The sequence below is a fragment of the Penicillium longicatenatum genome (assembly GCF_028827895.1).
Source record: "Penicillium longicatenatum strain IBT 33135 chromosome Unknown contig_3_segment0_segment0, whole genome shotgun sequence".
Lineage (NCBI taxonomy): Eukaryota > Fungi > Ascomycota > Eurotiomycetes > Eurotiales > Aspergillaceae > Penicillium > Penicillium longicatenatum.
Genome location: NW_026643121.1, coordinates 2,537,621 through 2,563,327, shown reverse-complemented (window position 1 = coordinate 2,563,327; position 25,707 = coordinate 2,537,621). Strand labels below are relative to the sequence as shown.

Sequence of the window (25,707 nt, the reverse complement as noted above, 5' to 3'; positions counted from 1 at the left end):
GCCTTGCTGTTCATGAACTAGGGACGTGATAGGAGGCCTGACCCCGCATATGTGTCAATCTGACCTGCATATACGACAACAGCCCCGAAGTGGGGCGTGTTGAATTACTGTGCTTATAATTCTACATTTTGCTGAATTTGTGATATTTAAACGTTCTCCGTTCCCACTCAGTACTCTATTCAACCAAGTCTATTTTAAGAAGCCTCCACACCACATAACCACTTCAATGACCCTGAAGGTTGCCACTCAAGATTCGGCTGAGTCCGCCTCAGCTATGGGGGGTTCTGATATCGAAACCCGCACAATCGATGAGTGCAAAAACTTGACTGAGAAATATCAGGCCAATACACCTGCCGAGGTCAGTGACCAGGGGGTTTCTGTCAATGGAAATCATATGCCAAAGATTGCACCCCCGGATCCGATTGCCATCTGTGGTATGGCAGTACGTCTACCCGGAGGCCTGCATTCACCACAACAGCTATGGGAATTCTTGATCGCCAAGGGTGACGCCCGCATCCCTATACCTAAATCAAGATATAATGCTTCTGCATACCACTCCAAGACGGCAAAGCCAGGTACTGTCAAAACTGAGTATGGATACTTCCTCGATGTCGATCCAGCTTCCATCGACACGTCATTTTTCTCCATGAATAAGGTAGAAATTGAGCGGGCGGATCCGCACCAACGGCAAATGCTGGAAGTTGCCAGAGAGTGCATGGAGGATGCCGGTGAAACCAACTGGAAAGGACGACCAATTGGCTGTTATGTGGGTAGCTTTGGTGAAGATTGGAGCGGCATATTTTCCAAAGAGAGCCAACAATACGGCTTATATCGAGTGACAGGATACGGAGATTTCGTACTAGCGAATCGTGTCTCATACGAGATGGATTTGATCGGGCCAAGGTTAGTTAGCCAGTGTTCACCTGCCACTTTCTTTTTGGTCACTGACTTCGAGAAAACAGCATGGTAGTCCGCACTGCTTGTTCCTCATCTATGGTTGCCTTGCATGAAGCATGTCTGGCAATCAATAGAGGCGACTGTGAGGGAGCTATTGTTGGCGGAGCCAACTTGATATTAAGCCCAGAGATGACTATTGCCATGACGGAGCAAGGTGTATTATCACCTGACGGCTCTTGCAAGTCGTTTTCCGCTGACGCCAATGGGTACGCACGAGGAGAAGCTGTATCTGCTGTCTTTATAAAACCCCTAGCCGACGCCATCAGGGATGGTAATCCAGTACGAGCTGTCATTCGAGCAACTGCGTCTAACAACGACGGGAGAGGTTCTGGCTCTGGTATTCACTTTCCCAATGAAATTGCTCACGAGGCTATGATCAGGCATGCCTACGAGGTGGCAGGAATAACGGATCCTACCCAAACTGGTTTCGTCGAATGTCACGGTACAGGGACAGCAGTTGGTGACCCCATAGAGACTAGGGCTGTAGGTCGTGTTTTTGGTCCTGGTGAGATCCATATTGGCTCTGTCAAACCCAATCTTGGTCACTCCGAAGGAGCTTCGGGTCTCACATCCTTGATCAAATCGGTACTTGCCCTGGAGAATTCTACCATCCCGCCAAATATCAAATTCAACAAGCCCAATCCTGATATTCCATGGAATGTTGGGCTCTCGGTTCCAACAGAGCCAATGCCATGGCCTAAATCCCGGAGCGAACGTGTTAGCGTGAACAGCTTTGGTATCACTGGCACCAACGCACATGTCATCCTGGACTCGGCTAAAAGTTTTGGGATATCCCCCACCCCGAAGAGAACTCTCACGTCGCCACAACTGCTGGTCTACTCCGCCAACAGCGCTGAATCACTAAGCAAAATGACCGAAGCGTACAAATCCTACGCTTTGAAAAATCCAGGCAGAGTCTGTGATCTAGCGTTCACCCTAGCAAATAGAAGACAGCATTTGCCTCATCGAGCGTTTGCCGTGGCAAGTCTCCTTGCTACTGTCACAGCCTCAGCACCCTCAACTTCAAGAGTCGATGGGACACCTAGTATCGTTATGGTTTTTACCGGCCAAGGTGCTCAATGGCCGCAGATGGGCCAGTGTCTGCTCCAAAGTAGCGCGTATCCCGCGTTCAAAAAGAGCATCCAATCGCTAGATAAACATTTGCGGACACTTAAGCATGCTCCGGAATCGGACTTCAAGCATGAATGGTGCATCGAAGAAGAGCTTCAGAGGCTACCTGATGCTAGCAAACTCAGTTCAGCTGAGTTATCTCAGCCTCTCTGCACGGCAATTCAAATAGCTCTAGTCAACACCTTCGCCTCTGTTGGAGTGGAGCCTGCAGCTGTTGTTGGTCACTCTAGTGGCGAGGTGGCTGCTGCATACGCCGCTGGCGCGATTACAGCGAACGAGGCCATCGAAATTGCTTTTTACCGTGGGCAGGTCACGAAGCTGCAGACAAAGTCCGGAGCCATGGCGGCTATTGGCATGAGATCTGAAGATGTGCAGAAATATTTGCAGCCTGGGGTAGGTGTAGTCATTGCCTGTGAGAATTCACCGAGGAGTGTTACTATATCAGGTGACTCCGAGGCGGTTGAAACTGTGGTTACCAGGATCAAGGAGGCCCATCCAGACATCCTAGCAAGAGTACTGAAGGTTGACAAAGCCTATCATTCCCACCACATGACGGATATAGGCGACGAGTATTACTCCCTGATTGAGGGCAGAGTTTCAGCCAAAAACCCAACAAAATTGTTCTTCAGCAGTGTGGAGAATAAGATTCTTACCCAAGGCTCAAGCCTAGGTCCCAAGTACTGGCAGAAGAACTTGGAATCCCCGGTGCTCTTCAACTCCGCAGTTTCGTCAATTTTGCATCACGAGATTTCGAAGAGTATGGTGTTCCTTGAGGTCGGACCTCACTCAGCACTCTCAGGTCCACTGAGAGAAATCCAAAGCCAGTTTTCTGACCCTTCTTCTCCGTATGTGTCAGCATTCATCCGAAACCAGAATGATTTGGAATCATTTTTGGCAGCGATTGGAACGTTGTATGTGCTTAATTGCCCGCTTGACTTGAAGAGAGTCATTCCCAACGGCAAAACCTTGCCAGACCTTCCCAGATACCCATGGGACCACTCAAAAAGGTTCTGGTATGAATCTAGGCTAAGCAAGGAGTGGAGGCACCGCGAGCATAAGCATCATAGCCTTTTGGGAACTCGGGTTGTGGAGAGTCTCGACAACAATGTTCTATTCCGAAACATTTTCCACTTAGACAATGCACCATGGATTCGTGACCACAAGGTAGGCACGGATATCGTCTTCCCATTTGCTGGATATGCGGGGATGATTGGTGAGGCCGTGCGTCAGATCACTGGAGATCAGATCACCGGAACCAACGAAGCTTTCAAGCTACGGAAGGTCATCGTAAGCACCGGCCTTGTGCTAAATGAAGGCCAGCCAGTCGAAATAACGACTTCACTACGCCGGATTCCCTTGACGAACTCTTTGGAAAGTGAATGGTGGGAATTCGTAATTGCTTCTCACAACGGATCCGGATGGACTAAGCACTGCTCCGGCGAGGCTAGTTTACATAGTGAAGAAGCCAAAAATGCAGAGAAGAGCATTTCTTTCGTGCGCAAAATTAACACCCGCCATTACTACAAGTCAATGGCCAAGTCCGGTCTCAACTTTGGCCCTGAATTCCAAAGTCTTGACATGATCCAGACCGACACTACTACGCAGAATGCGGTATCAGATGTGGCCTTCAAAGACACTGACAGCGAGGAATATCACTATATGCATCCGACTGTTATAGATGCGTCACTGCAGTTGCTCAGTGTTGCTGTGTCTAAAGGCTATGTGACGGCGAAGACTATGGTCCCCACCAATATTGCAGAAATGTGCATATACCGCTGCCATGAGAATGTTCAAGTCCGGGCTTCCGCAAGCTACACTCCAAACGGCTCCGTCATTGGAGGCGGAAAATGCGTCACTGCTCACGGTAAGACTGTACTACACAGCTCTGGAATCAGATTGTCCGTTCTGGATGAACAGCAAGATCCCAGTGAGGTTGGTGACACCACCTGTCGTGCAGAATGGGGTCCTCATATTGGATTTTTGAATGCCAGCGATCTTATAAAGCCACTTATTGACCGCAGTGGAACTATGCCTATAATGAAAGAGCTTACTCATTTGTGTATGATCTACACAAGACGGGTGATTGCGGGCTTGGATACTTCAATTGACCACATGCATAACTATAGATCTTGGATTGAGCGCCACCTTCAATCTACTGATCTCCAAGGTCTCGAGAGTCTGGATAACGCTGTCATCGAGCAGCGAGTGCAAGGCATTATCCAAAGCACACCCCAAGAAGCGACCGATTATGCTTGCATGTTGGCCATGCAGAAAATCTTTAATAACGTTGAAAAGATTTTCACAGGTGAAATAGAGGCACTGGACCTTCTCCTTTCAGATGATACTTTGACCAATGTCTATATATCCATGGAACAATGTGACGAATCACTGTTCTTCAAATCTCTAACTCACACTAAGCCCAATCTGCGGGTCCTTGAGATTGGTGCCGGAACAGGTGGATCTACAGCCGAAATTCTGAAGATGTTAACACCTGGAAACAAAACACTCTACTCCAATTACACCTTCACTGATGTCTCGCCTGGATTCTTCGTCACGGCCAAAGAGCGATTCCAAACACAATCAAATATGGAATATGTTGCCTTAGATATCAGCAAGGATCCATCTACACAAGGTTTTGATGGCCGTAAGTACGATCTGATCCTGGCTACAAACGTCATTCATGCCACGAAGTCTCTCCATGAGAGCCTGAGCAATATTCGGCAGCTGCTAGACCCAAACGGCTGGCTGCTGCTCCATGAATTGACCCCAACCTGTAAATGGCCTAACTATGTCTGGGGAGTTCTACCTGGCTGGTGGGCCGGTCAATCTGACAACCGAGCAAACGAGCCATACGTTAGTACTGAGCGCTGGAAGAGAGAGCTCGAGGCTGCTGGATTTCAACCCAATGCTATGGTTCCCGATTCTGCGGAGCCACATCAGCTAAATACCATGATTGCGGCTAAACCGATGGTCGAGAGCAACCCCACAAAGCGTGTCACGCTCTTAACTTTGTCCGACCTAGACTCAAAAGCCTTAATTTGTATGACTGCGAGTCTGGAGGAACGGGGATATGCCATTGAACGCCGTGGAGTCCAGGATACGCCTTTGTCTATGCCAGTTGGTCAAGATGTTATTGCCTTACTTGATTCTGATGAGGAAGGCCCTTTCTTAGGAGATATGGATGATAAGCGGTTTGAATTCTTCAAAACATTGGTGGACAACCTGAAAAATTGTGGCATTCTCTGGGTCACCGGCCTCTCGCAAATCCAATGCCAGGATCCCAGATTTGGCCAGATAACCGGTATTGCCAGGACAATTCGCTCTGAGTTGCTAGTCGATTTCGCTACCTGCGAGGTTGACAAGATCAACGATTCCTCCATAGGAAGAATTATTGATGTGTTTGAGAAATTTCAGGCTCGCCAGGAAGATGAAATATCCAAGCCTGAGTTTGAATACGCCATTGTCAAAGATACGGTCCACGTTGGGCGATTTCATTCCTTCTCGTTCCAGGACGAACTACTGTTATCAGTTCCAAATGACAAGATCGCTCTCCGCACCAGTAAGCCTGGTCGCCTGAGCGCTTTGGAATGGGCTCACCAGGAGTCTCAAGTTCTCAAGGAAAACGACCTGGAAATTGAGACATATGCTGCTGGTTTGAATTTCAAGGTATGTTAAAGCGCCTGGGCGTCACCTTGAAGATAATGAATCACTGCTAACACCGATGATCTATACGTAGGATGTTTTGTGTGCTATGGGAATCCTTGAATCATCTGGAGATGGATTCGGCCTTGAAGGCGCTGGCATTGTCCTCCGTGCCGGTCCAAACTCTAACATGAAGGCTGGCGATCGCGTCATGTTTATTTCACGAGGTGCCTTTGCCACACGGGTTGTCATATCCGAGAATCTTTGTGAAGTTATTCCAGACGGATTGAGCTTCGAAGATGCCGCTGCCATGCCTTGCGTGTTCGCGACATCGATCCACTCATTATTCAATGTTGGAAATCTGAAAAAAGGACAGGTTTGTTAATTTTCCACTATATGTACTCTTGAGCTAGGTTCTAACCACTTTTTAGTCTGTTCTGATTCATAGTGCTTGTGGTGGGATTGGTATTTCTGCTATACAGCTTTCTCAGATGGCTGGCGCCGAGATATATACGACGGTAGGCAACGAGGAGAAGGTCAAATATCTCATGGAAACGTTCGGGCTTCCCAGGAACAGAATCTTCAACTCTCGTAACACCTCATTCGTTGAGGATGTGATGCGGGAGACCAACGGTGAAGGTGTGGATTTGGCCTTAAATTCCCTATCTGGCGAGCTGCTGCATGCCACGTGGCAGTGCATTGCACCTTTTGGTAAGATGGTCGAGATTGGCAAGCGAGACTTGGTAGGATCTGGTAAGCTTGATATGAGTACTTTTCTAGAGAACCGTAGCTACTGCTGCGTTGACCTGGATCAAATCTGTTTCACTAGAGAAAAGATGGCAAAGGAGTAAGTATCAGAAATGGAGCTGTGATGTGATATATACTTGCTAACCTATGATCAAGGCTGCTTAAGAACATCGTCGATTTGCTCCGACAACGCCATATCAATCCTATTCGGCCTATTAAGGTTTTTACATCTGATACCATTCTTGACGCATTCCGATATATGCAACAAGGTGTCCACTTAGGCAAAATTGTTGTGTCAATGCGCGACAAGACCGGTCAGACTAGTATTGGGAAGGATGTTCAGCCTCGAAAGAAGATTATGCAATTCGATAGCTCTGGTGCATATCTGCTTGTTGGTGGACTCGGAGGCTTAGGACGCTTTATCTCCACTTGGATGGTAGAAAATGGGGCCCGTCACCTCGTGTATCTGTCTCGGAGCGCGGGTTCAAAGAAACACTTGGAATTTGCCCAAGAACTTTCCAGCATGGGCTGCCGCGCCAGCTTTGTCCAGGGTAGTGTTGACAGGCTTGAGGACGTTTCTAGGGCCATCGCACAAGCTCAAGGGCTCAAGGGTATATTACAGATGTCAATGGTCCTAGCTGACCAAAGCTTCCCACGCATGACCATGAACGAGTGGAATACGGCTATTGATCCAAAGATCAAAGGAACCTGGAACCTTCACAATGCTTCATTGTCCGCGGATCTTGACTTCTTCATTCTTTTCAGCTCAATTTCCGGCCTGTTTGGACAGCCTGGCCAAGCAAATTATGCTGGTGCTAATAGCTTTTTGGACGCCTTCTCTCAGTACCGTTTGGGCCTGGGGCTACCAGCTTCCTCGATCCAGATAGGTGCCGTCAACGATGTGGGGTATCTCACTGAGCACGATTCACTTATGCAGAAAATCATGGCTTCCAACGCCGGAGATTGGGATGTCTCTGGACGAGAGCTCCTTGAAGCGATTGAGGCAGCTGTACAATTGAAGTCACAACCTAGTTTCTGTCTTGGATCTCGCGCGAGTGCATCATCAGGGAGTGGAAGCCGTGCTCCTTGGAAGAAAGATCTCCGTATGGCGGTCTTCAACAATTCTGAAGAGGCTGGCAGTTCCAATTCATCCGGCTCCTCCTCCAGTGAAAGCCTTCAATCTTTCCTAGCTGCGGCCAAGGCTGACCAAGCCTTACTTGACCAGCCCGACTGTGCCCACTTTCTCGCCGTTCAGATCGGAAAGAAGGTTTTCAACTTTTTGTTAAAACCAGAAGAAGATCTGCAGACGTCGTGCTCCCTGCCTGATCTTGGAATCGATTCTCTTGTGGCCATCGAAGTGAGGCAGTGGTGGAAATTGACCTTCGGGTTCGACATTAGTGTGCTCGAGATGATGGGGATGGGTAGTCTGGATGCCCTTGGAGAACACGCTGCTCGTGGAATGCTCAAATTGTATCATGGAGTTGAAGCATAGGGCACCGAATTTAGAAACTGGGTGTGATTAGTCTCGGATTTGGGTAGTTAATCGTTATCTATCACAGTCAAATCATGCCATCTCTTCATATCACATCTCTATAATCACATCATTCCCATTTCAGTCATTCGTATCTTCCAGTTATTTCACCCAGACTGGAAGAACACCATAATTTTCTTCTGCTCATCCTCTTCCTTTCTTCTTCGTCCTCCTTACAGTGATCCGCCATCGCCGACTTTTTTCTCGGCCCTCCTCCTTTATACGACTCGACACGGATACCGGGCCTCAATATTTTTCGTTGGCTCTTCTGTCCTGTCAGCTCGTCCAGTTAGCACAACGCGGTGACATCTGGAATAAGAACTATTCAATGGTATACACAGTACGAATCAAGTGAAAAGAAAAAGAAGTTGAAAGGATTGCACTTTCGTGTTCTTGTCAGGCGGGGGATCATTTTTCATATGTAGGCTAGGCCATCTGATCAGCTTCTATTTGACCTCATATGAAATCCGACTGATTCCACTCTTCCTAGTGATCTTCCGGATACTGATCGAACCAACCAAACTAGTTCGCTCAACATGAGTACCACCACAGGGGCTCTGATCAAGCCCACCAATACTGACCATCCGCACAGGACCATCACCCGGTTTAGCACGGTCATCAACAACCGTACCGGCATCCAACCACGAAATAATAACAGGCAGATCCTGCTGAACCAATTCATCGATCTTCGCCTGAATCACCGGCTTATGTTCATTATACAGCAATCCCTCATATTCCATACCCGCCTCTTTAGGTGTATGGTTAGCCTTGACCTCCTTCATATGCGGCATGAGAATTTCCATTGCCACGCCGATGATGTGGCCGGCCGTATGCAATTGGGAATGATAATCTCGTTTGGCACCGTCAACCCTCTGCACAACACTTTGACCTTTTGAAAAAGCCGACGAATCGCCGTTGCTGGGTTTTCCGAAATGAATGATTGTTCCATCTGATGTCTTACGGACCAGGGACACTGCAAAGCTAGGCTCTTGGTTTGCGACTTCGATGGTGCCAGTGTCGCTGAGCTGCCCGCCTCCTTGTGGGTACAGGATTGTTTGGCGCGTTGTCATTGCAGATTCATCTGAGCCGATGTTTTTCGCTAGCTCTTGCTCATCTTCTGGGAGTGATGAGATGGGTTGATATGACACAATCTCTGTTGTCAAAGTTCGCAGAGAGGCGTCGTGCAGGTATACTGCTTCTGTAGGGATAGCCTGGATGCATTTAGCTGCTTTGATTGCAAAAGTTGCTAGATTTTTACATACCATCTTGTCAACTGGAATATTTGACAGACTCTGCCATCTGATATTCGCTTTTCAGGAGGAATGAGAGCCGGGAGTTGCTCCCGCACTGTGTGGGGCATGTCAATGGAAGGGCGGAGATTAATGCCCGAATTGTCAGGCACCAGTGAGTGGAAGAATAGATGCAACAGCCTCTTTGGCAATTCCAGTTTTGTCATTTATCTACTATTTCCAGAAGACAACTCATGCCAATGATTCTGGTCTTGCAATTTTCTATCTAGGGTCAATGACTGGCACCACAATCTGAACCAACATCCTGCTTAGAATGGAGCTCAGACAGACATTACCGAAACGGTGGAAAAATACATGTAAACACCTAATAATGTCTAGGACTCGGGGAAATCTCCAAATTCAAAGTAGGTCATATTACACACACTTACGGCCAAAATCCCCCTTTAGGCTAACTCTAATTCGACATCCTCCCCACCCCGGATTATTACCCCGGATTGGCTCCCCGCCATGCACATGTGGACTTCCCTGCGCCTTCCAGATCCAACCTAGTTCTACCAGGATGTCAGCCCGGACCTTTTCCGGCTTCACCTAATCTGTCTATTCCAGAACCCCGCATCGGATAAAAGGGAACTTCTGTATGGCTGGAAAGTCATTAGCACAAGGCTAGTCTTGCACACTTCATCTGAATATGAGTGTTTCGGTTGAAGTATCGTCTGAGTAATTACATCATTCCGAGATATCCGTAGGTCTATATTTTCCCAGGCTTGTGATATCACAAAGGCAGGGGCTAGGGTATCTTATTTGGAGATTTGGGGTATTCTGGGCTAACCCTTGCATTGGAGACTAGACTTTCAAAGATCTAATAGTCCATCTCAAAGTGCCTTCCATACCCAAAATCCTCCATGCCCCTGTGAGTACTTGAACTACGATGATAGCTTCCAGAACATGAGATGACCCCTTGGGCTTTTTCGACGCCTTGAATGCTGTTCTTGGGCTTGAGACCCAGTATGAGGAAAGCTCGGACACGCTAATTAAAGATACCAGTCAGATCAGATTGGAGCTGATGGAATGTACATCCAGGGGTTTAGGCTGAAAAGGTTTTTCATCTAACTCTCCCCCGGAATAGCACAGAACAATAGAACCATATTTCAAAACGTAAGGCGGACTGTAGATTGGCTCTCTGCTTTAACTTTACCGCTTCCAATTTATGCCCATAATAAAATTCCAAAATATCGGAGCTGGCTATTCATGCGTGTCATTATTTGCGTCTATTTGGCTGTTCAATCTCCCAGCTGGGCAGACTTGGTTGTCTTCGAACCGGAATTCCTACAAAAAGAGTGGTAAGACAAGCAATTAAGGCTGACATGGTGTTTCGAGGGGATGTTAACATGGGTTGTTACAGTCCAATCTTCTGCTATCTATGTTAATGAAGTTGAATGTAGGGGTATAAGTTGACTCTGTGTCTCAATTAAAGATTACCCCATAGCATAATGTTGGAACCATAACCCCACATTAACCATGCACATTAGTTCATGTCACCCTTCGACTCATGCAAAATATGATCGGTCTCCAAAGCTTTATTCATCGTACGACCAGCAACAAGCGGTGTGGCCAAAAGGCCAAGAGCCCCAATGCCCGTCATGACCTCAAAGATGGAGTCCAAGCCATACACATAGGCGTCCAAAACACCTTCGCGTAAAGCAGAACCAGGGGACAGGGTTTTAAGTGTGCTGATATAACCTTCCGCATTGTGGGCGATGGCAGTAGGAAGACCCAATTCGCTCAGTTTTGTAGCCATAAAATTCTGGAGCACTGTCGAGCCAATGATAACACCGATAGCAAAACCCAGCGTTCGGAAAAAAGTGTACATTGAAGCGGCGTATGCCACATCCTTGGCTGGTGCACAAGCCTGTGCGGCGACCAACAGCGCGTTGAACAACACTCCGTGACCAAAGCCTACAAAGGCGAAGATGAAGATCCAGGAGACTGTGCTGGTGTGTTTGTGTAGGATGATGGTTACGCCAGTGGCTGCGATGGTAGTCACCCATCCGAACCAGAGGGCCCAGCGATACCGACCAGTTTTAGAGATGACGAAGGCGATCACTATACTTGTAGGCATGAGGGCAATGGAAATGGGCAAAAGGCCGACTCCAGTCATGACGCCGGACTCGAATTTAATAGCTTCTAGCCACAGAGAGACATAGTACAGGCACCCGTACATCTGGGATTGAAGTTAGTGAGTGATCGATTTGTTGAGGCTCGAACACAAAGGATGGGCATATCTCACTATAGTGCCTTGGACAATAGCAGCAGCATACACAGCCAAGGAAGATCGATCCGTGAGGATGGAAAGTCTGATGAAAGGATGGCTAGTTCCTAGGAACTCCCAAAGTCCCGTTGCGATGATGCCAACCACACCGAGGCATAGTGGAACCAAAGTCTGGTAGCTTCCCCACGAGTACTGCACTCCGCCCCAGGAGAGGCCGATCAAAAAGATTGATATACTTGCAATGAACAAGACCTGGCCGATCCAATCAATTGAGCGAAGCTGTACCCCGCCTTTTTGGAACCGAACCGAGGTAAACAGCATCACACCCGCTAGGACAGAGAGGGGGAAGTTGATATAGAAAACCCAGCGCCATCCCGTGGAGCTGCTGGTATATTCCTCAAAACAGCCACCGATCAAAGGTCCGAGGATGGTTCCCAGTGCCATGGACACCTGAACGATGGCAGCGTACTTGGGGCGTTGACGCAATGGGACCAGATCGGTGATTATAATCATCGCTAATGGAATGAGACCACCGCCCCCTACGCCCTGGATCGCACGACCCGCCAGAAGGGTAGCCATGTTGTGAGCGACGCATCCAACGACAGATCCAATTACAAAAAGGCCTAGCGACGCAACGAGTGTTTGCCTTCGACCGTATATGTCGGAAAGGGAGGCCCATATAGGTTGGAATCCTGCACAGGGGACCAAATATGCACTACCCACCCACAGCGTGCTGGTAGCATCACCATCTAGATCCTTGGCGATAAGCTGTGTCCACGGGTCAGGCCTGACTTAGATAAGGAGGATGTATCAAGAACTGACAGGGAGAATAGGCAGGAAGATGGTCATATCCAATGATGCCATTGTACCGATAATGGACAGACAGAAGAGGACTTGAAAAACCTCTTTGCTCGCCTTCCATTCTGGCTCTTCGATATCAGGTCTACACGCCTCTGCAGCTTCATTGCCCTTGAAGCTTTCGTCGATCTGCGTTGGGCTATCCTGCGTCATTGCGCCGGCTGTAATCGGAGGGCCAAGGGAAAAGAAACAGTCAAGGCAACCAAAAGGACTCGAAGGATAATGACCTGAGGTTGAAAAAATCAATTCAGGCCTTCGCCAATATCTCACATAACCCTGACGTCGAGGCGGGTGAAGGCTTGCTTGCTCCTTTTATCCACATTGCCTTCAAAAGTGGATATCATTGCAATTTCTGCTAGCCATGACGATCATAGCTGAAAATCAAAGACATCACACGTAATGCACCTTGCTGTTCATACGATGTCGGTAATTTTCTGCAAACCCACAAATTAGGTAGGGACTACTGCAATGTCGATCGCATCCACAATATACTGCATAGATTTCTTGAAAACTTACCATAAAATACGCCATACACATTCTCAATCCAATTTCTCCATAAAACTCGGCATGATTCGGGCGATACCACTGTAGTGACTTAGCCGAGCCGGAATGAGCTTCAGCTGAGTGGATCGGCCCGTAGCCTCGGAAATCTCTCAGCTGAGAGATTGACCCATCATGGACCCCACTCCTGCAACTTGCATATGAACTATCGATGATCAACAATTCTTCGGGTCGTTATCCTTCACCGTGAATTTAGGTTAATGCGGTACGTCAAAAAAAAAAAAAAAAAAAAAAAAGGGGGAAAGCTTAACGATACGAAGACTACATGCCATCGCCATAAGAGTTTTTGTTTTCCTGTATACCGCTATATGCGCCTTTGAATCATCAGCTCGAATTCAGGGAATCTTAATTTTTGGAGATCATTCGTGAATTTGTGTATGTTCATATTAATTATGCAAGGAGAGACTGTGGCGCTATGACCAATCGTTCTTTCAATCGCAAGCTGGTTTGCACTTTCACCACCAACTTGGCATCATAGGTATTTGACTACATACATACGTCAATTTTCCCTCATATTTCCTGTCGCATTTGCATGCAGACCAGGCCGCTCGTATCTAGAATGACACAGCTAATGCGCAAGTTCTATTCTTTGAATTCAAGCGACCAAACTCACAGCTCGGTGTGGATCCAGCTCGAGTTGTGGGACATGTCCATGAAATCAGAGGCAGGCACAGTCTTTGACAGCGAGTCCGCCAAGAACCCCGCAAGGATACTCATTCCAAACATTGTGTATCCGTGACTAAACCACCACGCGCAGTTCTTCTCATCCTTGAGATTGACGAACGAAATAGTAACAGCCAGACTGATACCTCCACCACCAATGGCAAAAACATAGTAAAGCGGACCAAGCTCAGTCAGAACACCGATAGCAGTGAGCAACCCAAGCATTGGAACGGACATGACAGAGCAAGCAAGCTTGGTGCAATTCTGGTATTTAACAGCCATGCCCTTCACGCCAACGTGGATATCGTCAGCCACATCCTGATGCGCGTAGATGGTATCATAGATCATGCTCCAAAGCGTATTGACAAAAACAACACACATAGATGGGGCGAGAAATTCCGGATCCATAGGGAAGACATGTACTGATCGGGCGGACATCAGAGATCCCACGCCAAATGTCGTTCCCAGTACGGCCTGGGGGTAGTTGGTGTAGCGCTTTGCGAAGGGGTACATCATTCCGAGTGGCAGGATCGCTACCAGGTATTTGAATACTGCGACGGGCGCGCGGGCGGCCAGAATCACCATCATGGCAAATTGCACAATAGCCCAGGTATTTGCCTGCGAGCGTGTTACGGCCCCGCGAGCAATTGGCCGCACACTACATCGCTCAACTTTCTGGTCGAAGTCACGATCTACACTATCGTTCCAGGCACATGATGATCCACGAGCGAGCACACAACAGAGAAATATGGTGATGCTGCGGTCCACGAGGAGGAGGAGAGAAGGTTGGACGGTAGCAATTGCGGTTGCGTAGGCGAGACCGAAGATGCAGGGAAGAAAGAAGGTGATGAAGCCGCCTAGTCGATCAAGGCGCATGAGTTCAGCGTATGGAACCCATGATTCTGGGAGGAAAGGGAAAATTCCGCTTGTGGGCCGCTGGTATGCGGTAGGCTTGGATTGAGGTTTCTCCATTGATGCTGGTATAGAGTGCAAAGAAGAATTGTTTCAAGTCGGCCGCAAGGAAAAGATAAATCAAAGTGATTAGCACACGGGCTTACAGCGGTCAATTGTAGGACCTATATATTGAAGTAAGGTCCAATTGTCAGCTGTATCAGACACGCCCTATGCATAGACCGAAAAGGAAACATTCTCTACTGAGCTTGGGTCCCAAAAACCCTGCACCAAGGAATCAATCTGGGCCCACTGAAGATAGATACATAAAAACTTTTGTTTAAGACGGGAAGGTATTGTCATCTACGGAGACAGGTTTCAGACACTTTTTCAATAGAACGCCTTTTCTCCCTTAGTGGACACGGGAGAAGCAGACCCGCCTAGATAAAAACACCACATGGCTCCACTTGAGCACCACCATAAATTACAACTAGTAATTATTTAATATATTTCGATAGACTGATCCTGATTGGAGGTTAAGGATCTTGAAGATCTTTCCATTTAGGTAAGGTGGTCCTGGGATCGGAAAAACGTGTGCTGACACATTCCCCTTTGTTGATCGCCAAGCCCAATCCAACCCGCTTAAATACCCTCCCTTGACAATTACAGAATACGAAGGAATAGTGTATATTACAGCAAATATGAGAGTTGTCATTGTGGGGGCTGGTCTAGGAGGCCTGACCTGCGCTATCGCATGTTGTCGCGAGGGAATTGACGTGGTTGTACTCGAAAAATCACCCGAAGCTCGCGAGGTTGGGGCGGGTATTCAGATTCCTCCTAATGGCGGCCGCATCATGCGGGAATTGGGAGTTCTCCCCCAATTGCTCGAAAGGGGGTCTCAGGTCCAAGAGGTGGAGTTCCGCCGTTATGACGATGGCCATTCGCTACGGATTATGCCTTTTGGTGATGACATAACACACGAATTTGGTGTGCCGTGGTTGTATGTTTTTCAAAGCTTACTTTTGATGTCGCGTGCTTATAAAATTTTATCTAGAATCATCCATAGAGCTGATTACCACCAAGTTCTTCTTCAAGAGGCAATTCGGCTTGGAGTCAAATTTCAATGGGGTGCTGCTGTTGAGCATATCCTTATTGACGGGCCGGAGGTTATCCTCGCCGGAGGTGAAAGAGTGTCTGGAGATGTTGTGATCGGAGCAGATGGTATGTTTACAATCCTCTTAAGCCTGTGTTTCTTTGCTAATCTGAACTAGGAATCGGTTCTACCATTAGAAATATTCTTCTTGGTGACACTGTCTCTTTAGTTGAGACTGGTGACCTAGCTTATCGAGCGGTATTCAAACGAGAACAGCTGGAAGCCCTCAATGATGATAAAGTCACGCAGCTATGTCAAAGAGTTGGTGTGACAAGCTGGTTAGGGCCAGACAAGCACACAATATTTTATCCTGTTCGTGGTGGCGAAGAGCTTAATCTTGTTCTCCTTCGACCCGATACTTTCAGTCAGGCTTCTCATCGAGAGACAGGTGATATTTATGAGATGCGAGAGAGTTACGCAGACTGGGATGAGACGTAAGTCAAACGACACCTAGCGAAGGACCGCGACTAACTCTGTATAGACTTCAGAAGATCATTTCATGTGTGCCGTCCGTTGATAAGTGGAAATTGTCAAATCTACCAGAGCTACCATTATGGACAAAGGTTGGCCTTGGCTTTCAGTCTGTCTCACGAACTTCTTGTCACTAATATGTCATTTAGGGCGCTGTCACCCTCCTTGGGGATGCTTGCCATCCAACCCTGCCGTACCAAGCCCAGGGAGCAGCAATGGCAGTCGAAGATGGAGCCCTCATTGGCAAGCTTCTTGGTCTTTTACACGCCCACTGCACCAAGCTTGAAAGGGATCCATCATTATCAACAAATGAGTCAACTCAGAAGAATATTATCTCTGTGCTAGAGCTCTACGAGCAGATTCGCAAGAAGCGTACGTCTCGAAGCGTCCAAGGAGCGATTATGAATCGCAAGCTATTCCATATGCAAGATGGTCTTATCAGGCGGATACGAGACCTCCTTCTGGGATATGCTGGGGTTACTCGCAAGTCTGATTGGACCTGGCTATCCTCGTTCCGGCAGAGGCAAATTCTTGGATACGATGTTTTAGAGGACTCTACAAAATTGTTTGAGACCTGGGCAGCTTCTCACCTTCCGGTGAAGAGTGAGTAATGCGTTACCTGCGTTCCTTGCATGGCTCTTAATCTCAGCTCACTTTTTCACGACCCATATTACATTGATACAGCAATTCAGCGCTAATCTTTGACCATTTACTTGCGTAATATTCTCCTCTCAGTACTATCCACGCGCCTATCAGCTTCTTGGATCCATGGAAGGGAAGCACAAATATGATCTTTAGCTATCAACATACTACGGATCGAAGCGGGACCAGGGGCCTGTACTAGTAACAAGCATGCAATAGTCGCATTGAGTTCAGCTGACCGTCTTTGTACCCGCAACTGAACCATACTGTCATATACCTTGTTGAGAATTTTGATGTTCGATCCTTATGATGGGACGTACAGCATTACCACGAGCACTCCACAATGGATATTGTCTGTTCCCTGCCGTGTGATCCACCTGATTAGTGGCGCTGCGGACCCTGTGGTGGATCCAACAGCCTTACCGTACCACATACAGAGTAGTACAAGATCGGACGATTAAATGATCTGCATTACTACGTAAGATGGACAGATCGATAAGTGCGCTGTCAACGAACTAGCGTCTCGCTACCGAGCATTGGGATGAGCCCACATGAACCCAAAGCCTGAGCGAACTGACCTCTCCTCAAGTGTCTCAGACGACGCTCCAATGCAGACCCACTTTCAATAATTGAAACCTTTTCCTTTCTGAAATTGATGGCGGTGTAAGAGGTTAAATTGCTTCGCGCCTTGCTATTAGCATATTGTTTCCATCCCTTTACTTTGCAGAAAATCGGAAAGTCGGAATTTATCATGGCTACCCCTTCGGCAATTACCATCGGCAGCGGCTCATTAACGGGCGTATGGGCGGTTGTATGTTTCAACCTATCACGTCCCCAAATGCACTGTGGAAGAACTAACACCATTTCCAGGACAAAAAGGTCTCGCCCCCTCCAGGGCCTGCATTGAAGCTTGTATGTGTAGCGCCCTTGCAATATTTGGAAGCGCCTACTCGGTATACTAAACGTTAATACCATTTAGCAAGGAGTTGGCTGGGCACTGCGCAAAGCTGCTAGTCTAGCAGTGCCAACTCTCCACATATCCATCTCAGCCAGCTGTCCCGATACTGAGTCGCAATATGCTCCACAAAAGTCGAATCTTTCGGTCTTTCAGGTCCCCACAGCCGGGATAGGAGGGATCTCTGAGTTGCGTCTACTGGATTGGGACGAAATGAGCCCGCTAAAGGATTTTGTATTTGGAGCCCGTCAATCTCGGAACCACTTCGTCACCGGTAAAAGGGGGGTTGATGGCCGGGTGGTGCCCGACTTTGTCCTAAAGACAGGAATTGATGACCCTGTGATTGGTCAGATGCTGAGGGGAGAAATTGCACCCGAAGGATCTGACGGGAGTGGATTCCTGGTGGAGGGTGGTGAAGCTGAGGATGCAGGTCTCTGGATCCACACCTTCGATTATCGAGAAGATGGAGCATGGACTGTGGAGCAGGTAAGTCACTCCATGCCGTCGTGGGGCCAGGTTATGCCGCAAGCTGATTGTCATGGGAACAGATTTGGGGCTTCGAGATGATCGGGGGAGAAAGATTCCATACGCGGAGATTCGTGGTTGCGGATAAAGGGGGAAATTTTGAGATGGGTCGCATTGTTTTTTCTTACTTTGGACCTATCGATGGCTGAGCTGAGTGCATTGCATATTGGGGCTAAGCTTTCTTTGATAGTTTATGGCGTTTAGTGGGTCCTTGGTGCCGATCCTAGTCGTTCTTGGTATTGAACGGTACGTAGCGGTACGCTCGGGTGGCTCTCGGGGTTCGTCTATGAATCACGCTAAGATCTTGGGATTGACCATGGACAGGCTTCGTGAAATAGAAATTAGCATGGAGCAGGGCTGAATTTTCACCTCCACTTAGATATATAGTGGACTTGTAATATATTTGGTGAACGAGTACTTGCAGCTGCCAAGTTCGTTCCTGTATTTACATCGTAAACGCCCAGGAGAAACCCATTACGGAGTACAGTACACCTGGTATGCGGTGTGTATTGAAGTTAATTGGTGAAGATACACGGAGTACATAATGCAGCCCAGCTAATGTAGGAGCTTTAAATACTCTAAAAGGTTGGCAAAATCATTGCTACCTCAGACTATCCTTCTCTCCCTTCAAATTCTCCATTCTACTTAATTGATACGAATCGTGTTGAACTTTCATTAAAGTTCATCTCCATCATGAAAATGCCTTCCGCCCTAAGCGAGAAGAGATTATTCCGCAAGAAATCCAGTCAGACCAAATCGCAAATCACAACCATCTCAAAGCTAGTCTCTCGCAGTGGAGCTTCATCGCCAGTCGAACCAATCCAGCGTCCTTCAGAAGAAAAAACAGCAGTCGGAGACTCATCTTCTAGTGACATTCTTCGAAATGATCACTCCCCCAGCCCAAAATACGATGAGATTCTTTTGGATGATTCGGCAGTCCTCGCACCATGCGAGTACATCCGGTCGCTCCCCTCCAAGAACGTCCGTGCAACGGTCATTCAAGCCTGTAACTTGTGGTTCCAGCTGTCTGAAATTTACACCACCACCGTTGTCGACATCATCTCAGACCTCCACAATGCCTCTTTGATCCTGGACGACATCCAAGATGACACCGTCCTCCGCCGAGGAAGCCCAGCCGCACACTGTGTCTACGGAAATGCACAGGCTATCAACAGTGCCCTTTACATGGCCTTCAACAACTGCGCAAGGCTAGGACAACTTAAGCTTACGGACCCAGCGGCCATGAACGCTCTGGTGAATGGAACAATCGAACTATCTATCGGTCAAAGCTGGGACTTGAAATGGAAAGCCCAACTGCATTGCCCGTCTGTGGGAGAATACATGGCGATGGTTGATGGAAAGACAGGAGCGATGCTCAAGTTGATCATTCATTTGATGCACAGCATGTCCGACCAGCGTCAAATGGACAATTTCATGCCTTTATTCGACCGATTGGTGGTCCTTCTCGGACGTTTTTACCAGGTTCGCGACGACTACCAAAACCTGCAGGACGACACATACTCAGAGCAGAAGGGATTCTGCGAGGACCTTGATGAGGGCAAGATCTCTTATCCTGTTATTGTGTGCTGCAACGCTGATCCCGCTGCGAAGGATATCATTCTTGGTATCTTCCGCGAAAAGCGAGATCCTGGTGTCAACCCATTACCTAAGAGTGCGAAGGTTTTCATGTTGCAAGTGATTGATCGCTCCGGCGCATTTGAGAGTACATGGAACATGTTGCAGACCTTGGGTAAAGATACATGGGATGCGCTCTTGGCCCTGGAAGTGGCTACAGGGAAGGCCAGCCCTGCGCTACAACAGATGATCAAGATGTTGATCAACACTATACAGCCGCCTAAGCGTTGGTGATTAACATGTTGGCGAAATTGATTTTATTGGTACCGGGTCTGGTGTTAGAGGTCGTTCTTTTACCTGTTCAAAGATGTTAACTCATAATTCACATTCCTTGCAAGGTTTTTTTATGTTGCTATCAATCCGCTTTCACTATTGGTATTCCAATTTATGTGTATCTTGTTACCTACGTAGATGGTAGTTGGGGAGGCCAGGGACAGCAACAACACAAGTAGGTATCAGACGTAACTCAAATTGATCTAGCTTTTTCTTTCTTTTTTTTTCCCTAGCATGCTAGATAAGGCATCAAGCCACCCGTGGACCAGGATGCACCATGTCTGTAACGTTTGTGACACATTGAAAACAGGGATGCATCTTATCAAAATACATTCCCGCCTCGGCGTTGCTCGTACATGCTGGAGCCCTAAAAGCCTATTCTGCCAGCCACCAAAAAACAGACTCCCACGCCGTATCCTTGCATGACTATTTGGAGTCTATTGATTGCTCCGCCCTGGAATCAGCCTGAAAGTCAAATTCAATACGGTTGCTATACGGCGGACAAGCGGCCACGGTATCGGCTTGTAACTTGGCTTCGGCCAATGAGTGAAGTTTACCGGCAAGACCCGCATGTACTAAACTCCACAAATACCCACAACTAGTGTACCAAGGTACGCAATTCGTGCCGCAACTTAGAATAATCAGGACGTGTCTGCACAATCCTTACCGCAATACAAATTACTAGTCCACCTTTTCAGTGGGGTGGATTGTTTCCCAGGTGGCACTCCTTCCACCAGCTGAGTGGAAAGCTGAGCCGGTGACTCGGATCATATGAAATCCCGGTGAAATTTTGCTTTCTCGGAGACTCCGTAAAAAGTAGGGACATCTTAGATAGGAGTCCCCGGGTCTGTATAAGAGCCGACACCAATAACAGAGTTGCGGTTTGAAGCTGAGCCATATTGCTTAATTTCCATTGGCAAACTACCGCTTGGCATCCCTGTCAATCAGCTTAGGATGGACTCGGAGAAGACACCCCAGTTCAAGGTGCTCATCGCCGGTGGATCAATCGCCGGACTCACACTCGCCAATGCCCTCGCGCGCGCGAACGTCGATTTCATCGTATTGGAAAGCCACGGCCGGATCGATGCTTCCATCGGTGGCGCGTTGACTATTGTTAGCAATGGACAGAGGATTCTCGATCAAATGGGTATCTATGACGACATCAACCCACACCTTGAGCCAGCAGGTGATGTGTACACTTATTTGAAGGATGGGCGGTTATTAGGGGAAATGGATACGCCAGCGGTGATGAGAGAACGGTATTTACTTGAATATACTATGTTTGGTACTACATGGACAGGTGCTGATAGTATTGTAGGCATTATTATCCTGTCGCTTGGTTACCACGCGAGCAACTGCTAAGGATCTTGTACGAGAGTATTCCGAACAAAAGTAAAGTGCTTGTGAACAAAAAGGTCAAGACGGTTGATCACTCAGAAGACGGTGTTGTTGTGCACTGTGAGGATGGTAGTGAATATGCTGGCAGTATGATTGCTGGTGCCGATGGAGTTCACAGTACCATTCGAGGGGAGATGTGGAGACACATGGAGCAAAGCAAAAAGGGAAAGTCCAAGGCGAAGAAAGATCGGAAAGGTATGCGACGCGACTCTTTTTTACTTTTCTTCTTCTTTTTGAATCACGTCAAGACACAGCCTAATGCGATGAACAGCTATCACTGCTGAGTATGCGTGTATTTTGGGAATATCCCGCCCAACAGAGGGTCTGAAACCAGGAGAAATTCATCGGACCTGGGGGAAGAATTTTACCACGTTTGTGAATGTTGGGAAAGAGAACCAGGTCTTTTGGTTTATCTTCACCAAGATGGACAGAAAGTATCAATATCTTGGCATTCCGAAGTTCTCAAAAGAAGACCTAGATGCCAAAGCCAAATCTTTCTTGGATACTCATCTTTGCCCTGGTGTCAAGTTTGAGTCGGTCTATGAAAATGCCACAAGTTCTTCATTTGTGCCGCTGCAGGAAGGAGTTTGCAAATGGTGGAGCTGGGGTAGATTTGCTTGTTTGGGAGATGCGGTCCACAAGGTTTGTCCCCCATGATATTTTTTTAGCATCTCGTGCTGATCGTAATAGACGACGCCAAACATCGGTCAAGGCGCAGCACTAGCCATTGAAGATGCCGCCTCGCTCGCAAACCACATAGTGAAATTGGCCCAGAAAGATAGTGACATAACGTCAGCTGATATCAGTCGGTCCCTCGCACACTGGGGAACTAGCCTAAGACCAAGAGTAAAAACTGTTTGCGACGGAGGTGCTATGTTCACGAGGCTAGAAGCGCTCGCAAACTGGCCACTCAAGCTCGTTGCGCTGTATCTCTCACCTCACCTTGGAGGCATTTTTGCGGATATTGTTAGTATTACTCACCTTGGGGCACCAACATTAGACTTCCTGCCGTTACCAGAGAGAGAGGAAACTGGTTCTGTGACGGATAGCTCTGAAATAGATGAGAAGGCAATAGATGAGGCCACGGGTGAGAAGGCTACGGATGAGAAGGTGACTGCCCGGAAGAAGGTGAAGAAGCCCGAGTTGAAGTTAAGGTCTTATGTTCGGGCATTCTGGGCTGTGAATCTGAGCTTGAAATGAGGCTTCCAATTGGGAGGCTGAGGGAGAGAAGTTGAGCGCATCTGATATTCACATCTCCCGAGGTCGGTGGGGAAGCATGGCTGAACTATATACTTACATAATCTGATATTTAGTTGTAATCATCTTCATTGACAAGGGCAGATAAGCTTCCCTTCAAATTCTTTCACTACATAATTTATCTTGGTGAGCTAATGTATTCTTCAGTGCAAGTGCTGAAGAAAGATCAGAGAGACTCGCACAGAGAGACTCGCAAGAGGCAAAGAAAAGGAAGAAGCACACCAACTGATGGTGGGCAAGAATGAACGGGACGAACAGAAAACAATTGGATTGGTGGATGGAAGAGGAGAGGTAAGTGAAGCAAGAGGCAAAGCACTGAATTCAGGAACAAGGAGAGCGTCACCTGACCTCTCAACGGTATTGACCACTTGGACGTCGGGGTATGCTTGGTGACAGGCATCGGCTCTCATGTCGACCTTCCTTGTATTACTCGATACGTCTGGACGATGACATGATGAATGATCCCTTTATCCCGCCAGCCCGCTTAGAAAAAGCTGAACCAAAATTCAACAAGTCACCAGCAGAGGATCAGATAGTCAGGAGATTGGGGACTTTGAAGATTTAAACTTTGGCCAAGGGGCCGAAACCGCACACAGAACCAACCAAAATCAGCAAATCGATCAGATAACCCCCCTCAGGTGGGCCAAACCGGCTTTCAAGTCAGCACTAGGTCTTTTGGTCTTGGAATTCTCCTTGGCAGCTTCCTTAGCAACTTCTTGGCCTCCGCTTTTGCCCTATCAAATGTGGGATATCAAAGATCGTCACCACTGGTCACCTGAAAGAGGACTAGCAATAATGTGTTAAGTGGATCCTGTCTAACATATGCATTGCTCAGTTTATTATGGTGGAAATTGGAGGTAGAATTTTCGCTCTGGCCGCCACAAGGCTCTGATTATTGAAATATAAGCATGACCCTCCTAGATTCATTTCGAACTCTCTTCTTGGACGTAGTGGGCATATGAATGAATTGACTTGACAGCATGACGATCAGAAACCGCTTCATCAATCTCTTTGAGCCCAGGGCGCATGCGGACGATGGCATTGAGACTCCAGCTGATTCCAAGCGCCCTTTGGATGTTTTGAACGAGATAGATCATTCCTTGGCAGTAGAGGGAATTATTGACGAAAAGGCTCAATCTGGTACCCAGAAAGCCCAGGCAAGTACACAAGCTTGGACAAAAAAGACATTGATTGTGGCCTATATCCTGTAAGTTTCCTTTGTTATTCACATCACAATGAGTACTGTAGCTAATTCGCTTGAAGCATTTGGGTTGTCAATTTCCTAGACTACTTCAGCTCCGGACTCCTCGGCGTACTTTCACCATACATTTACAGCGGTTTCGAGATGCATGCCTTGACAGGTCTCACCACCGTGATCGCTTCATTAGTGTCCGCCATGATCAAATTTCCTTATGCCAAAGTTATGGATATCTGGGGTCGACCTCAAGCCTTTGGAATTGGCGTTGCATTGTTGACACTCGGGCTTGTCATGATGGCTGCCTGCAAAAATGTTCAGACGTATTGTGCTGCTCAGGTGTTCTACCAAACTGGTTTCAGCATGATAGACTTTTCCATGACAATCTTTATTGCCGATACTACGGCTCTGAGGAATCGTGCATTCTGGATTGCATATGCCGCTTCTCCGTATCTTATTACCCCTTGGATTTATGGTTACGCTGCTGACCGAATCTTGGCTCCGGGTGGCATCGGGTATCGATGGGGCTTTGGTGTCTTTGCCATCGTCATGCCTGTGGTCAGTACGCCGCTCTGGTGTCTCTGGTACTACATCCAGAAAAGAGCCGAAAAGATGAACTTCACAGAGAAGACGAGCAGTGGACGATCTCCTTGGCAGTGGTTCATCTATTATTGTGTTGAGTTCGACGTTATTGGCCTGCTTATCATCGCTACTGGATTTTCACTTTTTTTGCTGGCCTTCAATTTGTATTCTTACCAGGCGGGAGAATGGCACTCCCCTATGATCATCTGTTTCATTGTGATTGGGTTCTCTTTGATTGTCGCCTTCACCATCTGGGAGAAGTACTTTGCCCCAGTAAAGTTCATGCCGTGGGAGCTGATCCAAAATCGAACAGTGTTCTTCACTTTCTCCATGGTGGTTTCTCTGTACCTCGCCTGGTATATCTGGGACAACTACTTCTCGTCCCTCCTGCAAATTATGCTCGACCAGTCCGTCACGCAAGCAACTTACATCGCCAACATCTATACCATAGGGTCCTGCTTCTGGTGCCTTATTCTGGGGGCTATTCTTCGGTACAATGGCCATTTGAAGTGGTGGGCTATTTGCTTCGGAGTTCCTCTGACTATTCTGGGTGTTGGCCTGATGATCAAGTTCCGGCAACCCGATACCGACATTGGCTTCATAGTGATGTGTCAAATCTTCGTTGCTTTCGGTGGCGGCACCCTTGTCACCTGTGAGCAGATGACAGTCATGGCTGTGTCTGCCCAGAGAAACATCCCTGCTATCTTGGCCATTGAGGGTGTAGTTGCCAACATCGGTGGTGCTCTTGGTGGTACTATTGCTACCGCCATGTGGACTGGAATCTTTCCAGTTAGGCTGAAGGAGCGTCTTCCGCAGTCAGCTCAAGCCGAATTTTCTCAAATATATGGCTCATTGCTTGTTCAAAAGTCCTACGCGAGGGGCTCGGTAGTTCGCGACGCTATTGATCATGCGTATGGAGATACTCAAAGGTTAATGCTCATTACTGCTACCTGCCTTTATCTGATTACTTGGACGTCATGTTTCTTCTGGAAGGATCTTAATGTGAAAAAGATGAAGCAGCAGGTGCATGGCTCTCACTTTTGAACCAATCGCCGCTAGCCTGACATTAAGACTCTGGCATTTGAAAAACAAAATTTGTATCATGATTTAAGTGAGGAAAG

The 25,707-nt window shown here is 47.6% G+C and overlaps 9 protein-coding genes across 9 annotated transcripts; 6 read left to right on the top strand and 3 right to left on the bottom strand.

Annotated features, from left to right (window-relative positions):
• Nucleotides 1-226: 226 nt before the first annotated feature.
• N7484_006322 (type I polyketide synthase) lies at nucleotides 227-7,969 on the top strand (the record flags this gene model as incomplete). Its single annotated transcript, XM_057116740.1, has 5 exons — nucleotides 227-903; nucleotides 963-5,754; nucleotides 5,825-6,106; nucleotides 6,162-6,577; nucleotides 6,634-7,969. 5 exons carry the CDS (start codon nucleotides 227-229, stop codon nucleotides 7,967-7,969), a joined length of 7,503 nt encoding a protein of 2,500 aa, XP_056972623.1.
• Nucleotides 7,970-8,454: 485 nt separating this feature from the next.
• N7484_006321 (putative alanine--tRNA ligase) lies at nucleotides 8,455-9,273 on the bottom strand (the record flags this gene model as incomplete). Its single annotated transcript, XM_057116739.1, has 2 exons — nucleotides 8,455-9,219; nucleotides 9,271-9,273. 2 exons carry the CDS (start codon nucleotides 9,271-9,273, stop codon nucleotides 8,455-8,457), a joined length of 768 nt encoding a protein of 255 aa, XP_056972622.1.
• A 1,510-nt stretch (nucleotides 9,274-10,783) lies between these two features.
• On the bottom strand, nucleotides 10,784-12,538 carry N7484_006320 (efflux pump antibiotic resistance protein; the record flags this gene model as incomplete). The annotated part of the gene is made up of 3 exons (XM_057116738.1): nucleotides 10,784-11,479; nucleotides 11,546-12,295; nucleotides 12,350-12,538. 3 exons carry the CDS (start codon nucleotides 12,536-12,538, stop codon nucleotides 10,784-10,786), a joined length of 1,635 nt encoding a protein of 544 aa, XP_056972621.1.
• Nucleotides 12,539-13,555: 1,017 nt separating this feature from the next.
• On the bottom strand, nucleotides 13,556-14,581 carry N7484_006319 (4-hydroxybenzoate octaprenyltransferase; the record flags this gene model as incomplete). The annotated part of the gene is made up of 1 exon (XM_057116737.1): nucleotides 13,556-14,581. One exon carries the CDS (start codon nucleotides 14,579-14,581, stop codon nucleotides 13,556-13,558), a length of 1,026 nt encoding a protein of 341 aa, XP_056972620.1.
• A 620-nt stretch (nucleotides 14,582-15,201) lies between these two features.
• On the top strand, nucleotides 15,202-16,726 carry N7484_006318 (putative salicylate hydroxylase; the record flags this gene model as incomplete). The annotated part of the gene is made up of 5 exons (XM_057116736.1): nucleotides 15,202-15,500; nucleotides 15,555-15,721; nucleotides 15,772-16,087; nucleotides 16,135-16,216; nucleotides 16,274-16,726. Coding segments are annotated over 5 exons (1,317 nt in total), but the record flags the coding sequence as incomplete, so codon positions are not given.
• A 791-nt stretch (nucleotides 16,727-17,517) lies between these two features.
• Nucleotides 17,518-18,395, top strand: N7484_006317 (uncharacterized protein; the record flags this gene model as incomplete). Its single annotated transcript, XM_057116735.1, has 4 exons — nucleotides 17,518-17,577; nucleotides 17,637-17,678; nucleotides 17,746-18,207; nucleotides 18,270-18,395. The coding sequence occupies 4 exons, from the start codon at nucleotides 17,518-17,520 to the stop codon at nucleotides 18,393-18,395; spliced, it is 690 nt and encodes a 229-aa protein (XP_056972618.1).
• Nucleotides 18,396-18,939: 544 nt separating this feature from the next.
• Nucleotides 18,940-20,115, top strand: N7484_006316 (FPP/GGPP synthase family protein; the record flags this gene model as incomplete). The annotated part of the gene is made up of 1 exon (XM_057116734.1): nucleotides 18,940-20,115. The coding sequence occupies one exon, from the start codon at nucleotides 18,940-18,942 to the stop codon at nucleotides 20,113-20,115; it is 1,176 nt and encodes a 391-aa protein (XP_056972617.1).
• Nucleotides 20,116-21,108: 993 nt separating this feature from the next.
• Nucleotides 21,109-22,752, top strand: N7484_006315 (FAD-dependent oxidoreductase; the record flags this gene model as incomplete). The annotated part of the gene is made up of 4 exons (XM_057116733.1): nucleotides 21,109-21,413; nucleotides 21,473-21,747; nucleotides 21,824-22,194; nucleotides 22,243-22,752. 4 exons carry the CDS (start codon nucleotides 21,109-21,111, stop codon nucleotides 22,750-22,752), a joined length of 1,461 nt encoding a protein of 486 aa, XP_056972616.1.
• Nucleotides 22,753-23,789: 1,037 nt separating this feature from the next.
• Nucleotides 23,790-25,630, top strand: N7484_006314 (uncharacterized protein; the record flags this gene model as incomplete). Its single annotated transcript, XM_057116732.1, has 2 exons — nucleotides 23,790-24,016; nucleotides 24,073-25,630. 2 exons carry the CDS (start codon nucleotides 23,790-23,792, stop codon nucleotides 25,628-25,630), a joined length of 1,785 nt encoding a protein of 594 aa, XP_056972615.1.
• Nucleotides 25,631-25,707: the final 77 nt, after the last annotated feature.